The 18,352-nt window shown below is 44.8% G+C and overlaps 1 protein-coding gene across 1 annotated transcript; it reads right to left on the reverse strand.

Moving 5' to 3' along the window:
* Positions 1 to 5,982: 5,982 nt before the first annotated feature.
* On the reverse strand, positions 5,983 to 17,287 carry TNFRSF4 (TNF receptor superfamily member 4). The gene is made up of 7 exons (XM_083752837.1): positions 17,021 to 17,287; positions 14,905 to 15,027; positions 12,740 to 12,841; positions 11,595 to 11,661; positions 10,681 to 10,826; positions 9,058 to 9,201; positions 5,983 to 7,373 (listed from the first exon to the last, which is right to left on the reverse strand). Exons 1-7 carry the CDS (start codon positions 17,214 to 17,216, stop codon positions 7,300 to 7,302), a joined length of 852 nt encoding a protein of 283 aa, XP_083608963.1. The 5' UTR covers positions 17,217 to 17,287; the 3' UTR covers positions 5,983 to 7,299.
* Between the last annotated feature and the right edge of the window lie 1,065 nt (positions 17,288 to 18,352).

Here is an 18,352-nt window from a genome sequence, read left to right on the forward strand (position 1 = left end):
GATGGCGATGCAGGGCTTTCAGATGGCCAAACTCTACGTTTCTGAACCCTCACCCTGTAAGGTTGGCTGATGTTGCTATCCCTGAATCACAAGATTTAAGGGCTGAGGGGGTTGGGCCCATTTTATTAGCCACATCTCTTCGCCAGCTTGATCCCACACATTATGCACCGTGGGTGGCGCTGTGGGTTAAACCACAGAGCCTAGGACTTGCCGATCAGAAGGTCGGCAGTTCGAATCCCTGCGACAGGGTGAGCTCCCGTTGCTTGGTCCCTGCTCCTGCCCACCTAGCAGTTCGAAAGCATGTCAAAGTGCAAGTAGATAAATAGGTACCGCTCCGGCGGGAAGGTAAATGGTGTTTCTGTGTGCTGCTCTGGTTCGCCAGAAGCAGCTTAGTCATGCTGGCCACATGACCTGGAAGCTGTACGCTGGCTCCCTCAGCCAATAAAGCGAGATGAGCGCCGCAACCCCAGAGTCAGCCACGACTGGACCTGATGGTCAGGGGTCCCTTTACCTTTATTATTATTATTATTATTATTATTATTATTATTATTATTATTCCCACAACAACCCTGTGAGGTAGGGTGAGGCAGACAGACAGTAACTGGCCAAGGTCACACCCAGCAAGTTTTGTGGCCGAGTAAAGATTTGAACCGAGGTCATCCAGGTCCTAGTCCGACACATTAACCACTACACAACACTACATTTGGTCTTGCCGGGCGGGGGGAGAGAGAGCAGCAGGTCTTGCTGCCAACATGAGATTCTTAACTGGCAGTCAGGCTGTCCTTAGGGGCTAGCCTTAGGGTGGGAAGTCAGTGTATGAATATTTTAAATATATAAGGTACAGTGGTACCTCAGGTTACAGATGCTTCAGGTTACAGACTCCGCTAACCCAGAAATAGTACCTCGGGTTAAGAACTTTGCTTCAGGATGAGAACAGAAATTGCGTGGCGGCAGCAGCAGGAGGCCCCATTAGCTAAAGTGGTACCTTGAGTTAAGAACAGTTTCAGGTTAAGAACGGACCTCCATAACGAATTAAGTTCTTAACCCGAGGTACCACTGTATGGTGAATCATCTGTTTGGCGAACCTCACTGTTACAGAGGTTTTGATTGGGGAAGAGCTCCCCCCTCTGCTTCCTATAGATACTACAGCTAATTGAACATTTTATCCTCTTTTCCAGCCATAAAGGCAAAGGTAAAGGGATCCCTGGCCAACTCTGGGGTTGCGGCACTCATCTCGCTTTACTGGCCGAGGGAGCCGGTGTACAGCTTCCGGGTCATGTGGCCAGCATGACTAAGCTGCTTCTAGCAAACCAGAGCAGCGCACAGAAACGCCGTTTACCTTCCCGCTGGAGTGGTACCTATTTATCTACTTGCACTTTGACATGCTTTCAAACTGCTAGGTTGGCACGAGCAGGGACCGAACAATGGGAGCTCTGATAAATTAGTATTGTGGACCACCTAACAAAGTGGGCCTCTGTAGCAGTTTCATGGCTGATGAAAGGATCTTATTCTTCACCGGCTGTGTAATTTAGTTACAGAAGGCTGCAAGGTTTAACTCAACAGGAGACCCCTTAAAACTAATGGGCCTTAAGTTAGTCAAGCATTTCTTCAGGGTATTACAGGCACGGACATCCCTAAGGGCATAAGGAAAAAATTTTTGTATGCAACCGCAGCTGTGAGGGTGCTTATTGCGACATATTGGAAAAATGACAAACTCCCTACTAGAGTTGAATGGTTATCCAAATTGACAGAATGTGTCAGCCTCTTTTTTGTAAAGAATCAGAGATAAGTCCAGACAGGAGTTCATTCTAGAATGGGGTAATTTCAAAAATTATTTGAAAAGCAACTGTAATCTAAACATGGTAGTTGCCTTTGAATGATTTCTGTAAATGATACATATGATGGAATATGATATTGAAATCGAAAAGAGAACTTTTATAAAATAGTAATGATAAATCAAAGCAAGATGTTTAATATAAAGGAAAATAGGGAGAGGATGAGAAGTCATTGGTTCGTGTGGAAAGCACGTAAGTTGAAATTGTACGTATCCTTTGTGATATCTTTATTGGACTGACTGAAATGAAGATGACTACGTGTTGTATATATATGGAAAATGAATAATAAAGCATTTAAAACAAACAAACAAACAAAGTTAGCCATGCCCATTTGTTTCAACGGGTCTACTCTGAAGAGGACTAACCTTGTATATAATGCAGAATTCCCACTGGAAGGAGATAATATAATGTATGTAAAAATCCCAAACAAAAAAATAAATTTAAAAATAAATAAAAAATAATGCAGAATTCCCTCAAAGGCGGAGCTAGCTGCTCTGGCACCTGCCTTCAGTGGCTTAAAATGTGGGTTTCACAAATTCTTCGCCCTTCAGGCGCTGATGGTAAGCTTTGCAAGACTGCCGGGCTGTGCTCTCTTGGAAGCAGGGGTGCTGAGCTAGATGGACTTTTAGTAAAATCTTCTGACACTCTTGACTGAACTTAGACAGAGGCCTCTGCTTGTCTCGGAAGCCTCATTCTGCAGAGAGCAAAGCTTGCAGGCCTCATCTGAGAACAGGAAGAGAAATTGTGCTGATACCAGTACCTCTAAAAAGGTAAAGTCCCTCTTCATCACGCCAGCAGATAAGATCAACGGCGGCAGGATGAAGGCAGCCGCTTGTTAGCTATTTTAAGAGCCAGGAAGCTGCCAGATTTTTTTCTTTGCGTAGGCAGGCTCTCTGCCTGAGCTGTTTCTTATGGAAAATGGGGTAGGAGGAGAAACACGGAAGGATGTCTGTCACCTAGCGAAGCCGGCAGCCGGCTGGTGTCTGTCTGCCAAGAGGAAGCATCTCGGGCTACCACAAGATGTTGTGTTGGCAACAGAAGGAGAGGGTGGCAAACACGACCACCATTGCCCTGCTTAAGAGCTTCCCAGAGGTCTGTTCACTTTGGGGGAAAGGATGCATATCATATAAAATAAAATAAAATAAAATAATTTTTACATCCTTAAAATAACAGTTACTTCCATTCTTCTCTTTCCATGGTTCATTTTGCATACCATAAATCCCTGCATATTTTACAGAAACTATACCATCCAGTGTCCAGGGACACAGGTGGCGCTGTGGGTTAAACCACAGAGCCTAGGACTTGCCGATCAGAAGGTCGGCGGTTCGAATCCCCGCGACGGGGTGAGCTCCCATTGTCCGGTCCCTGCTCCTGCCAACCTAGCAGTTCGAAAGCATGTCAAAGTGCAAGCAGATAAATAGGTACCACTCCAGCAGGAAGGTAAACGGTGTTTCCGTGCGCTGCTCTGGTTCGCCAGAAGCGGCTTAGTCATGCTGGCCACATGACCCGGAAGCTGTCTGCGGACAAACGCCGGCTCCCTCGGCATATAGAGCGAGATGAGCGTGTAACCCCAGAGTCGGCCACGACTGGACCTAATGGTCAGGGATCCCTTTACCTTTACCTTTATACCATTCAGTATTCCATCCATCAAAACTTATTTACGCTGTTGAATCTATCTTAATGCTGCCAGCGTTTTCAGCTGTACACAGTTATTTCCCATATATTCAATAAATGTTTTCCAATCTTCTCTAAACGTATGTTGTTCTTGTTTTCTTATTCTATATGTTAAGTCCACAAGCTGTGTATAGTCTGTCAACTTAAGTTGCTACTCTTCTTTGGTTGGGACCTCGCTCGTTTTCCATTTGAGGGCTAACAAAACACAGGCTGCAGTAGTGGCATATATAAATAACCTTTTTTGACATCTGGGAATTTCAGTCTGAATTATCCCCAACAGAAAGGACTCTGGGTTTGGGGATGGGGGGAGTACTTTAAAGCATTCCCCCCCCCCCAATTCATTATGGATCATTTCCCAATACAGTGGTTACATACGCTTCAGGTTACATACACTTTGGGTTACAGACTCTGCTAACCCAGAAATAGTGCTTCAGGTTAAGAACTTTGCTTCAGGATGGGAACAGAAATCGCGTGGCGGTGGCAGGAGGTCCCATTACCTAAAGTGGTGCTTCGGGTTAAGAACAGTTTCAGGTTAAGAACGGACCTCCGGAACGAAATAAGTACTTAACCCGAGGTACCACTGTACGCTTTTACAAGTCCACCACATATGAAAAAAAGTTCCCTCGACCTCTTTGCATCTCCAAAGGGGGAAAGGATGTTCAGCTATGGACAGAAACAGGTCTGTTTACTTCAGTGGGTCTACTCTGAGTAGAGTTCATTGATATACAACCCCTAGGACTGGAAAGAAAATAATGATATCCCACCCTTAAGAACATAAGCCCTGCTGGATCAGGCCCAAGGCCCATCTAGTCCAGCATCCTGTTCTCACAGTGGCTAACCAGATGCCCCAATGATAAGCTCAAAACAAGCAGGACCTGAGCACAAGAACCTTCTCGCCTGCTATGGTTTCCAGCAACTGGTATTCGGAAGGTTTGCTGCCTCCAGCTGTGGTGGCAGAGCAGAGCCATCATGGCCAGAAGAACAGCTTTGTCTTCTGTCAATTTGTCGCGCGCTCTTTCAAAGCCATTCAAATTGGTGGCCATCCCTGCCTCCTGTGGCAATGAGTTCCATAGTTTAACTAAGAGGTCCTTCTTCCTTTTGTCTTGTCTGGAGTCTTCCAGTGTTCAGCTTCCTTGGTTGCCACCCAGCTGGACGGGTCTGGCTCAAACAAGGCCATTCTTTTATTCCGGATGAATTAATCTGGATTAGAAACTAAAGTGGGGTTAGTTTAATCACCACACAGACAGAACTGAATACGTTTTTATTTGTTACGGTAGCTGCCTAACATTCAGGTGTTTGTCACTCCCATGGTGCAAGAGCTGACTGTGTAGAATATCCGCCGAAAAGCAAAACGGAAAATATACCTATTCCACAGGTAAATAAAAACAAAAACAAAACCCCACCGCCCAGTGAATTGTCAAAATTCAAGATGCATTTCAGGGGGTTGGACTAGGCGACGCTTGGGGTGCCTTCCAACTCTTTAATTCTCTGCTTCTCTGTTAACTCTGACATTTGGGCTGCATTAAAAAAAAAATCAACTTATTAATATATCACAGCCAGCCCTGCCAGCATAAGATTAAAAAAAAGAGGTTACAGCCTACTGGAACCTCTCATTCAAGCATAGGCAAACTCGGCCCTCCAGATGTTTTGGGACTACAATTCCCACCATCCCTGACCACTGGTCCTGTTAGCTAGGTATCATGGGAGTTGTAGTCCCAAAACATCTGGAGGGCTGAGTTTGCCTATGCCTGCTCTAATTAATTGCACTCCTGTATTTGTTCCCAGAGGGCCAATTGTATATCTCAGGAGAGAGAGAGAGTATTGTAATTATGGGGACACCACAGAAAAGGCCCTGCCCCTTGTATGTGACCTCCCTTCTTGTATGCCCAACATAGTAGGCAGAGCCAGGGGACGACAACGACAGGCAGAACCAGATCCAGTGGTTGTCAGAGCCAACTAATTCTGGTTCTGTCCTCATCTTCCTCCCCTGCTGAGTTCTACAAGGGGCAAGTCTGAGAATAAGGAGGAGGAAGCTGGGAGGTGGTAAGAAAGCAGGCAGGTGGGGGCAAGCTGAGCTTGGTGGGGCAGTGCCCCCTTTTCCCCACTGACACCCTCTTTGGACAGTCCCAGCAGGCTGGTAAAATAAAAAAATATTAACAAATTAATTTAAAAAATTACAGGCTAATATATTTAGTACACTTAGTTGCAAGGATGGTTTAAGAGAACACCCCTAAAATCTTTTACTTATCTTTGGGTCTTTCAAATTCCGTATCTGGAACCAAACCTAATATTTCCGAAAGTAACACACAGTAAATTTGCTGCAATCTGTTTAAGCAATCGTCAAGCGAAACACGCCTTGCGAGAAATTCATAGGCAATCGTTGCTTTGAAATGTTTTACCCCACAACCAAACATTAAGTCAAAAAAAAGGTTGACCACTTCTCCTCAAATGCACACTCCACATGGAATAACGTGGAATAACTGCCGTGTTTATTACATATAAAGCACCTGAAATAACCAGGTGCTGTACAAAATAAAATAATAAAATATAGACACATGTTTTCAGGACCTGTGGTGTTAAGGTAACTTACAAATGCCGACTGAAATGGCAGTAAGAAACTTAAAAGTTGGATATAACCCCCCGAGCTCACACTGGAAGCAGATAGGAAAACATGGGTCTATGTGCCTGCACAGCCATAGCCAATGCTAGTCCTACTCAGAGTAGACCCATTAAAGATAATAGTGATGGCAAAGAACATAAGAAGAGCCTTCTGGAACAGGATCCTGTTCTCACAGCGGAGGAAGAATGTAGCCATTGTGGCTGGTAGCCATCTAAGGCCTACTCCTCACTGGATTTCCTCTCTTTTACAGCCACCACTGGTTCTTGTGGGAGAGAGTTCCACAGTCTATTACACTGTGTACTTCTTTTTGGCTGTCTTGAATCTATTCCTGAGTTCTTTGGCTCCCATTGGTTTCAATGGGTCGACCCCAAGTGTAAACTACTGATCTTTTTGAACTATTATTACTAAAGGGATCGTCGCTTAGTCCAACCTGATACAGGTAACTAAACATCCCTATTTCTAATGCCGCCAAGCTCACCTTTCCAATGTGGAAGGAATCCCTTGGGGCTGGTGGAAGGGGTTGTCCTCCAGACATGAATTTGTTTTAAAATAGGGGGATTACTAGATCTACCAATGGGCAAGGCGGTAGAACGTTAACAATGCACTGTTATCGCTTTAATGTAACTTAAGGCACTGATGCCAACACAAATCTATAGGGTTGGGGTGAGGAATCATGTTGCTGGGACTCCAACTCCCATCAGCCCCAGCAAGCATGGCTAATGGTCAGGGATGATGGGAGTTGTAGTCCAGCAATATCAGGCGTTATCGAACATTGCTTTAAGGCAGTGCTTCTCAATTTTATTTTTTTAATAGCCACTTGTAGCTAAAATAAAAGATCCCACCACACTCCTTTCAAACCTGGCTCCCCTAATTCGTTCTTTTGAATTTTCAAATGGATTGAAATTTTGTGACTTTTGATTTTTCTTATTTACATATATTTACTTTTTTTGTTGCTGTTGAAACAAACACACCCAAGATCTTCATATGCCCACCAGGTTGAGAAACATGGCTTTAAAGTATAAATAAAACAAAAAAGGGGTGCTAAGTAGGTGTGGGGGGGAGGGAGGAAGAATGACCAGGGGTCAAATCCGGGGAGAAAGGGAGGGGAATCTTGAAGTCCATGACTTCTGGCTCAGAGGTTAAAGTTGCGAATTTTTCTTCTTCATCAGGTTAGTTTTGCACAAAGGTTGATTTGCTGTCGACTTGCTCCTCCTGGATGGGAATTCGGTAAATGCTTCTTCCGTCTGAAAGATGAGGAGGAGGGAATTGCAAAGGTGAAGGTGGAGAAGACAGGTAAGCATAAGCTTCAACATCTGGGTGATCCAAATTGGGATGCTTCGGGTTTTTTGGTCCCAAGCTCTCGCAGGAACTAGTTGACCAGTGTCAGAGCGCGAGACCAAAAACCGAACCCCTTTTGTTCTGGTGCACTAGCACAAGCCAACTCACTCGTGCCAGAGCGCCAAACCAAAAAAAAACCGGACATTCCAGGATCCAATCAGAAGCCAAGAATGACTTCTGTAATTCCGGGATGTCCAGCTTAAATCAGGGTATGGATAAGGTGTGAGGAACAACCTGTGCACAGAAGCATATCCTGTTTTTAAACTAGAGAAGGTCATCTTAGAATATGGACTTTCTGATCCAGATCAGAGCCAAAGAACAGGTGGCCATCTATAAATTGTTGGGTTCTGGTTTCCAAAAGCTCCAACCAGGAGTTATAGTCCCACAGTTTCTGAAGGAAACCAGATTTGGGAAGCGTCACCGAAGCCACATTCACTTTAAGCGCTGAGATACCACTTTAAACTGTCATGGCTGCCCCCAAAGAATTATGGGAGTTGTAATTTGGTTAAAGGTGCTGGTTGTTGTTAGGAGACCCGCTACTCCCCTCAAAGAGCTGAAATTCCCAGAGTTCCCTGGGAGGATTGGGGTTGACGGTTAAACTACTCCTGGAATTGCAGCTCTCCGTAGGAGTTTTGAAGGCTAGCTGTGTTTCAGTTTGCATATTGTTTCAGAAAGCTCATAGCCAGTGTGGTTTAGTAGTTAAACCACTCAGCCCCACAGCTCATTGGGTGTGACTTTGGGCCAGTCACTGCCTCTCAGTCTACCCTACCTCACAGGGTTGTTGTGTGTGGTGGGGTTAAATGGAAGCAGAAGAGAGAACTATGCATTTCCACCTTGAGCTCCTTGGAGACAAAGGTGGGATATAAATGTGAAATAAAAAATTTAAGGCTATATATATAATAAATGTTCATAACTGCATATATAAACCACATGTCTGAAACCCCACAGAAAAAGTCCTGAAACCATTTTGTTCCTCCCACATTGACCTCAAATATTTCTCTGCAAGGTTGAAGGAAAATGGAAAAGCCTCTCCATTGTCTTTTCGTTCACAAATCCTGTCTTAAGGGTATGTCTGTGTATGAATAGGGTGAACCTGTGACCTGGCTCAGGAACTAAGTATTTGTCATTACAAAAGACTGGCCAGGCTCCCCAGGGTATCCAATCAAGTGACCATTAACAGGTAACCTGCCAGACAGGAGATAAACAACACACTCAGATTTCTGTTGTAGACCGCCCTTTCTGTGATGTAGGTATGATGTATCTGGGGGGTGGTCTTGGACTCCAGGGCAAGCAATTTAAAATGTCTATATAAGGGCCTTGTTTCAGGGTCCTCCTCCTTTCCTGTGTGTGAGGGGAGCACCCTGTTGCAACAGTTTAATAAAGATCAGGCTTACTAGCTGCTTTGCTTCTCAATATTCTCTGGTTATTTTCTCCGACCGATGGAGAACCTACAAAGGACTCTATATGGGCTCTTGTGTTCCACATAAGGGAATAAGGGCAGATTTTTGTTTATTACAAATGCAATAAATAAACAAACAAACAAATACTGCTGTTTGATTTTTGTGTCATTCATTCCTGCTCTGGACATACCTTCCTGAAGCATTCTTGACAGCGCCTCAGTCCTTGCCTTGACCTCCACCTTTTTCCTCTTGGATTTTCCCCAAATTAGAAAATAGGCCACCCCTCCCACTGCAAGAAGCAGCACTACAGTGATGGAGATGATCAGTACCAACACTAAAAGACAGAGGAGAAAGGTCAAACATTAAAGCTGTCCGGGGAGATTTTAATGGCTCATTGAATCAGCTATTAAGCTAGGAGTTAACTCTCCAAATGCCACCTCGAAGTGGCTCAGAGATGTTCCGAATTTTTCATTAAAAAAGGTGTGGATGATTAGAAAAGGGGAAATAGATTCCAAATTCAGTTTGGAATCATGACTTAAGTCTTGTTGCGGGGGGTTGGCCTAGATGTCCCTTGGTGCCCCTTCCAACTCTTACAACTCTTACCATTCTATGGTTTCAATGGGCGCAAAGTGACCCTAAGTACAACCTTATTCTTATCGACTCAGCAGCAAGCCCCATTTAGTTCAATGGGGATTACTTGCTGGTAATCATGGATAAGTAAAGGTAAAGGGACCCTTGACCATTAGGTCCAGTCGTGGCCAACTCTGGGGTTGCGGTGCTCATCTCTCTCTATAGGCTGAGGGAGCCGGCGTTTGTCCGCAGACAGCTTCCGGGTCATGTGGCTAGCATGATTAAGCTGCTTCTGGCGAACCAGAGCAGCGCACAGAAACACCGTTTACCTTCCTGCTGGAGCAGTACCTATTTATCTACTTGCACCTTGACGTGCTTTCAAACTGCTAGGTTGGCAGGAGCAGGGACCGATCAACGGGAGCTCACCCCATGGCGGGGATTCGAACCGCCGACCTTCTGATCGACAAGTCCTAGGCTCCGTGGTTTAACCAACAGCGCCACCCACGTCCTGTTTAATCATGGATACTGAGACACATTAATATGAATGACCCTAAGTTATATCCATTAACTTCAGTGGGTCTGATAACTTCAGGGCAGGTGCTCAATGCCACTCATGGCTAACTAAGGTTCATTAATTTCAATGGGTCTACTCTGAGTAGGGTAGCATTGGCTATAACCCATAGTCTGGGCCCAACCCTACATGTTTTGGAATTGCTGCATCTATTAAGTCATTTTGGGGTAAGTTTTTAAAAATGTATATTTTGCAGAATATGTGTAGATTATCTGCTTTAAGACGGGATTGAGAAAGAATGAAGTACAGGCCAGAGTGAGCCCATGAAAAAATAGAAGCAGGGGGGTGCCAAAAAATTTTAGTTGGGGGGTACATTTGGACTTTTGAGCAGCTCCTCTGGTCACTTCTCTTTTCACCCAAGAGACAGAAAGTGGGAAACACACCCAAATCCTTTGGAAAAACGAGTTGGGTGATTGGTGGAGCCAGCAGGGCTAACCTGAGCCTTGAAAAGCACATAGAGGTGAAAAAGGAAGTGGGGGAAAGGGTTGCATTTCCAACTTCCTCCTTCAGCTCTGCATCATTTTCAAGGGGGTGGGGCTCAGAGTCTTTGTGAGCACCAGGAAAAGACCTTAAGGGCACCATTGCACTTACAGGCACCATGTTGGTGACCTCCCAGTTGAAAGCAACGGAACAAGAGAAATTAGCAGAGGAATTGACATTTCTCCCCCTTACTCCGGCTCTCGGGTCCTAACGCTCCGGATACTCCTGGATCCATCACTTTCACACGAGTGGACGAAACAGTGCGAGTAAATGTGGGGTCCGTAGTCGACACACCACGCCCCCGTTCTGAACTAGGCTGACGTGTGACAGTCGTCACTCTTGGATCCACAGAGGAAAGTTGCGAGCAAAAAAAGAAGAAGAACATTTCAATATTTTTAGGATAATTCAGGCCCCATCTATATTGGCATTCTGCTGGTTTTCAAAGACACGCCCATTTGCACAGGTGTTCCCTTGATCTCATGACCCCGTCTCCAGTTTAATTTTCTATATTTTGTTTTAATGGGATTGTTCAATTACATTTTTTAATGCTTATATTTTAATGCCTTCATTGGATTGTCTTGGTACCCGACCTAAGGAGCTAAGCCTTAGTACTTTTAACACCTGAGGATGTGTATGTTTAAGACCACAGCAATTGAAACAATTACAACAAGTAAACCATGACATTAGTATTAAAACACAATATTAGAACAGTTTTCAACAACTTAAAATTATAAAAATGACTACAAAATTATTATTGTTATTATTGATATATGTTTAAATTATGGAGGTTTATGTATTAAAATTTGTGCAATGAGCTTTTATACATGTGAAACCTATTTTGCCATTAACAAGTATATGTTTTTTATAAAATAAAATGGTTATAACATTGGGCCAGTCACTGTCTCTCAGCCTAACCTACCTCACCAGGTTGTTGTGAGGGTGAAATGGGGAGAGGAGAATTCCTTATAAGAAAATGTACATAAATGTAATAAATAAATGTAAATCTGAGTATCTAGCTATCTGTCTATCATCTATCTATCCCAGTTCTGCTGACCCTACCAACATCAGCTGCCCTTAAACATTATCTTTTGCTGAACAATACTTACTCTGGCCAAGACTGACATTTCACATCCCCTCTTTTGAGAAATTGCCCACTGGGACAGGGTTTACAGACTGAAATGATAAGAAACAAAACAGTTTTTAAAAAGCGAACTAACGGCTTGTCCACACTTAATTTTGCCCTGCACTTTGCAGACACAGGGCCACACTTTAAAGCTCCAGAGCTTTCACTGCAAAAACCTGCTCTTTAAAGCTTAATCACAACAAACAAGCAATTCAGGTTTTCCATGGATTAACGTTTCTTCCCATTCAGCTGTAAAGTGCAGGTTTTTGTGGGGAAAACTGCACAAGCAAGCAAGCAAGCAAGCAAGCAAGCAAACAAACAAACAAACAAGTGCTTGGCTCATGTTTGCAAAGTGCAAAGGAAAGGTAAATTTGGATAGTCCTGTTAATTATAATTGTTTAATAACTGACACTGAAATTAGAATGCCCAAATGTGTATTGGTGAAAAGGTTTAACGTGGGGATTATGCCCCATTATGAAAGCCCAGAAGAGCACACTGAGCTCTTGCTGAGTTGATTATTAACTAACTAATTGGTGTTCTTTGGTAGCTAACATGTGAGTGTTGTAACCTTAGATCATGTGATGAAGGTATTGGGTTGCAAATCTCCATGTTGTGGGGAGTTGCCTTCGTGTCTTTTGTCTCAAGGCTCTGTGAAGTAAGAACATGTAAAAGACCCTCTCTGACTGAGAGAGAGAAAACAGCTCCAGGCTAGAAATGGATGCTGTGGGAAGGGACAGACCTCTGCTTCTAGGTCTGTTGAAATTATTTCATATTTTGTAACATGCTGAGCATGTGCTGGATAGCACAAGACATTTTTATGTACATTTGATGTTTTAATTCTGTTACGAAGAAAGTTCTGCCAATAAAACTTTGAATCATATCTTTCTGGGTCTGGAGAATGATTTCTCCCGAAAGGAGTCAGTTCTTATGCATCCAGTCGCTTCAAACTGTGCGGTATTAATATCTGCAATAAATCCCTAAGAAATAAGGCAATACTGGAGCAGGCTGGATTCATGCTGGGCATGTCACTTCCTACTTTGGCTAGGAACAGTCAAGAAGTGGCTTCCACTAGCAATATATTTAGACAGACCACCACCAGCCTTGGACTTCAGAAAACTCCGTACTCACTCTTTTCGCCAAAATTTCCACTGGCTTGAAAATGGCCTGGGAGACAGGTGCAGACTGTGTTGGAGGTTGTTTTACATGACTCCTTCTCCTGGAGTCCCTTCTCTGCAGAAGAAAAAAGGAAAAAATGAAGATGGAACGAGATGTGCTAGCTGAAAAGAAGGAGGCTCCCCACTCCTGTAGGTGATAAACCACTGGCCTGATCTGGTGGAAAGCAGATTTGAGGGGAAAGATGCCATAGAACAGTGGTAGCTGAAAAAAGGTCCCAGGGATCAGGATTTGGCTGAGAGCCTATGCTCAGAGCAGAGAGAGCGTAAGGCACTTGCAGAGAAGGTCCCATTAGGAGTCTGGAGGGCTGATTCTGAACCTCCATTCTGGTCCCGGAAGATGTAGTGGGAATTATAGTATATGCTGGGATAGATAGACTACATGTGAGGAGAGGTACACACGAGTGTACGAGAGGATATTGTTCGGAGAACCTCCTTACTCAGAGTGTCTTAAGGACGTGTCAAGAATGTTTGTGTAGGAAGGACTCAGCCTTGAGATGGTCTGACAGAAAGTAGGCACCATTTTCTTCCTGCCGAATCAGGCGTCCAGCACTGATAATGCAGGCATGCTTTGCCTCTGAGAACTTAACCTAATTTCTATTCACGTGTAAAGCTAAGGTCCGGGAATGCCCTATAAAAGCCTGTGTAATTTACAGGCCTTTTGTGGGGGGAGGGAGTTCCCCGGTGTATAAGGACGCAGGTGGCACTGTGGGTTAAACCACAGAGCCTAGGACTTGCCGATCAGAAGGTCGGCGGTTCGAATCCGCGCAATGGGGTGAGCTCCCGTTGCTTGGTCCCAGCTCCTGCCAACCTAGCAGTTCAAAAGCGTGTGAAAGTGCAAGTAGATAAATAGGTACCACTCCGGCGGGAAGGTAAACGGCGTTTCCGTGTGCTGCTCTGGTTCGCCAGAAGCAGCTTAGTCATGCTGACCACGTGACCCGGAAGCTGTACGCCGGCTCCCTCAGCCAAAAAAGCGAGATGAGCGCCGCAACCCCAGAGTTGGCCACGACTGGACCTAATGGTCAGGGGTCCCCTTTACCTCCCCAGTGTCTGCTGTTATTATGTCCAAGTAAAGCTGCCTCAAACATCATAATGGTGTATTTGTTGAAGATATCCACTACTCTTTGAAAGAAAACCCACCAGTCTAAATAATAATATGCTGTATTCCACCCCAATCTCTGAGCAGGGCGATATCCCAGGGTTCGTGTTTCCCTTTGGAATGAGGCACAGTGGAGACTGCTGTGTCTTTATGATATATGGTTTATTTACAAGCTGAGCCTGCAGTGAGGGGTTCACAGCATTAACACCCCAAAAGGGTCTTGTTTCTTCCAAAGCCGTAGCCTTGGATTCAAACAGAAATCAAACATTGCTCTCAGACATTTCTCTGACTCTCTCTCCAGTTTGCTGCTTTATTTCTAAGTCATGCCACTGCCCCTTTCAACTCCAAACTCTGCCCTTGAGGGAGGGATTTGCCATCTCACACCAAGCTTCATCAGGAGGCTAGCCTGGCTATTCCAAGAATTAGACACCTTGATTAAATTCTAATGCTTGCTGGGATTAGTGGGGTCTAGCACTTACACTGAGATCCAGCGCCGAGGGCCTTCTGGCGGTTGCCTCATTGCGAGAAGTAAGGTTACAGGGAACCAGACAGAGGGCCTTCTTGGTAGTGGCGCCCACCCTGTGGAACGCCCTCCCTTCAGATGTGAAGGAAATAAGTAGCTATCCTATCTTTAAAAGACATCTGAAGGCAGCCCTGTTCAGGGAGGTTTTTAATATTTAACGCTGTATTGTTTTTAATACTTGATTGAGAGCCGCCCAGAGTGGCTGGGGAAACTTAGCCAGATGGGCGGGGTATTAATAATAATAATAATAATAATAATAATAATAATAATAATAATAATAATCTTAGCACCCCAAACTCATACATTAATAATCATAATCATAACAATCATAATCTGAAGTTCAGTCTGGCTTGGTGTCTGCCTTACTGTCTCTTCTAGGGCAACAGATCTGTCAATTTCATTTCCTCCCATTCCCAGTCATGCTTATTTCCTCACATATTCTGAGGCACATGTGTGTGTGTGTGTGTGTGTGTGTGTGTGGTTGTGAACAGGACCTCACCTTTGGAGCAGGTTGTGCAACGCTTGCACCTCGATTCAGTGTAGCCCTCATTGTAGTAGCCGTGGTCGCATGGCTCACAGGTTGAGTCAGTAGACACCGTGCAACGTTTTGCCAACTCTTTTCCTAAACAGAAGAAAAAAGGGTGCTGAGAAAAAGGGGCGAAGGGCAGGGACACACACTGGTAAAACAATCCCCAAACGTTTCAAATGTAGCTGGATATTTAGAATTCTTGTATTTTCACCCAGTCTGGAACAACATGGAATCACAAAAAGTGGGCCTGAAAAATATACTGTACACCTCAAAAGCCAGGGTGAAAAGGTGTATCTTCAGCATTCAGTGGAAGTTGTGTGGTGAAGACACCAGGTGCACCTCCATGAGGAGGGAGTTTCACAACTTAGGGGCCACAACAGAGAAGGCCCTGTCCTGGGCTGCTATCCTCACTGAACCTCTAAGGATGGAGGAACTACCAAGAGGGTCCCCCTCAGACCAACTCAGAAACCCAGAAGGTCTGGAGGGAAGGAAATGGTCTTTCAGTTATTCGGGGCCTGGGCCACGGAGGGCTTTAAACACCAATGAGAGCACCTTGAATTGGGCCCAGAAATGAAATGGCAGCCACTAAAGCTGTTTTAAAACAGGGGTTATCTAAACAGAAAGCTAACCAGAAATCTGGCTGCTGAATTTTGGACCAATCAAAGTTTCTCAGTCCCATTTCAGCCCCACAAAGAGTGCATTGCAATAAATAAATGAGTAACAAAATCCCGTTCCATTATAGGGTCTTCCATTCCCTGCAATCCAGATTATCACTATTTTTGGATTTAAGCACATGCGGGCAAATCAAGGTTGCATAGTTGGTGCTCTTATGCACCAAACCTTCTTTCTGCAACCCGCCCCCCCCCACTCTGATAAAAGGTTCAGAGGTTTTGCCATGAGGAAACTGATGGGGAAACACATGGAAGGCATGGGATGAAGATCTGCTTGACGTAACATCTAACCACCCCACAAACAACTTGGAAGGAATTGCTCAGTAAATACCTGGCATTGTCTAATCCAGGGCTTCCCCATCTCTCACTGCTCCGTCCCACCCATGGGAAAATGGCTACAGGTCTTGCTAGACCACTCCCTTCTCCTTCTGCACCAATTGCAGTGCACTGTGCTAGACGCTGTATTGTTTCTCATTATATTTTTGCTGCATCAAATACATCTCTTAGACGTTGAATCTGATTGTATTGCAACTTGAATTCCAATAGACTTCAGACGGTAATGTAAGAAGAGAAATGAAAGAAGCAATAACAACACAGTTAAAAAATCAATGGGGATACAGTGGTACCTCGGGTTAAGTACTGAATTCGTTCCGGAGGTCCGTTCTTAACCTGAAACTGTTCTTAACCTGAAGCACCACTTTAGCTAATGGGGCCTCTTGCTGCCGCCGTGCCGCCGGAGCATGATTTCTGTTCTCATCCTGAAGCAAAGTTCTTAACCTGAAGCACTATTTCTGGGTTAGCGGAGTCTGTAACCTGAAGCGTATGTAAGCCGAGGTACCACTGTATTTTACACGACAGTTGTGTCACCTCTTCCTTCAACCGCAAATCCACAGATGCAGTGTGAATCCCCTGAGTGAGGCATGGGTGGCCAGAGGACCAAAGTTTGGGAACATCCGGTCTAATCTCCTCGCAAACAAATCGGGATGGGTACTCAATAAACAAGTCTGAAAGCAACCTTCCTCTCTCTCTCTCTCTCTCTCTCTCTCTCACACACACACACACACACACACACACACACACACACACTTTGCCATTTAACCTCAACTGGAGAATCTGTGGTCCTCCAGGTGTTGCCTAGAACCAAGCTGGCTGGGGGCTGATGAATGTTGCAGCCCAACATCTGGGGAGTCACAGATTACCTGCCCCTGTTGTGTTTCGGAGTCCTTTTTGCTAACATTCTAGTCCGTATGTCTCCCCCAAATGCCAGACATCCCTGGATGATCTTGGACCGCCCAACCCATCTTCCCCATCTGTTGGGCCAAACTGGTTGGGGGTTGATGCGAGAGAGTTGAGGTCCAACAGCATCCACCTGACTTTGGCAACCACCTGACACCCTACCTTCAGCGTTAAGTTACCTGCTGGACATTTCCTGCAGCACTTCGAGTTCCAAAGCGGGTATTCGTTCTCGGCACACTTTAAGCCCCCCACGGTTTGCATGGGCAAAATGAAGATCAAGAGCAGAGCGAGTCCCAGGCTGTAGTTCATGGCCAGCTTCAGCGTGGCTGTGCCAGTTGCTGTCTTCATCGAAGCAGAACAGGAAGAGAAAAGCATGCAGTCTCTGGAGGCTGACTGGCAAATTTCAGCCTTGAACCAGAGGGAAGTTCCCAACAGAAGACCTTTGTTGCTGGGTTTTTCTTTCTGAATGGAGACCAAAATCCATTTCCTCTTTCTGAGTCAGCTCACACTCGTTCCGTTTATATGAGTAAATTGTAGCAATCAGCATTTCTTCTCTCTTACTACTAAATTACTGTAGTTTTTTTTTTTAATAAGATATTTATTAAAGATTTTCTTAATACAATAGAAAAAACAAACAAACAAAATAACATATAACTTTACAGTAGCCATATTTTCTTCGCTTCTTTGGACTTCCTCGCATCTCTCGTTCCTGCGTTCCAAGTTTATCAAACTTTACCCAGCAATTTATCACCTTGTTTCAATTCTTATTTTATAATTATCCAATATTGTGTCCCTAATTTTAGATATTTTTACCCAAACCTTAAAAGCTTAATTTTGACATAATATTTATCAAAAATTTATCTTTTCTTATATTTTCACTTATCTTCATATTCCTTTCAACTAACTTAATGGTGCCATATTTTTAATAATCTTACATCTTTCTTAACACTCATACAGTAGTTTGTTTTCAACCAGCGGTGCCTGGTGTGCATTGCGTCCGGTCGGGAGCCCAACAGTAGGGGGAGCCAGAGCCAAGGACATGCAAAAAGGATCTAGTGGTCTTAAGGTAAAGGGACCCCTGACCATTAGGTCCAGTCATGACCGACTCTGGGGTTGCGGCGCTCATCTCGCTTTATTGGCCAAGGGAGCCGGCGTACAGCTTCCGGGTCATGTGGCCAGCATGACTAAGCTGCTTCTGGCGAACCAGAGCAGTGCACGGAAGTGCTGTTTACCTTCCCGCCGGAGCGGTACCTATTTATCTACTTGCACTTTGACGTGCTTTCAAACTGCTAGGTTGGCAGGAGCAGGGACCAAACGGGAGCTCACCCCGTCGCAGGGATTCAAACTGCCGACCTTGTGATCAGCAAGTCCTAGGCTCTGTGGTTTAACCCACAGCGCCACCGCGTCCCATCTAGTGGTCTTAGTAGACCACAAACTTCGCATGAGTCACCAATGTGATGCAGCGGGGGGGGGGGGAGGGCGGGGAAGCTAGCTCAGTTCTCGGCTGCATC

The sequence above is a fragment of the Podarcis gaigeae genome (assembly GCF_964106915.1).
Source record: "Podarcis gaigeae genome assembly, chromosome: 8".
Classification (NCBI taxonomy): Eukaryota; Metazoa; Chordata; class Lepidosauria; order Squamata; family Lacertidae; genus Podarcis; species Podarcis gaigeae.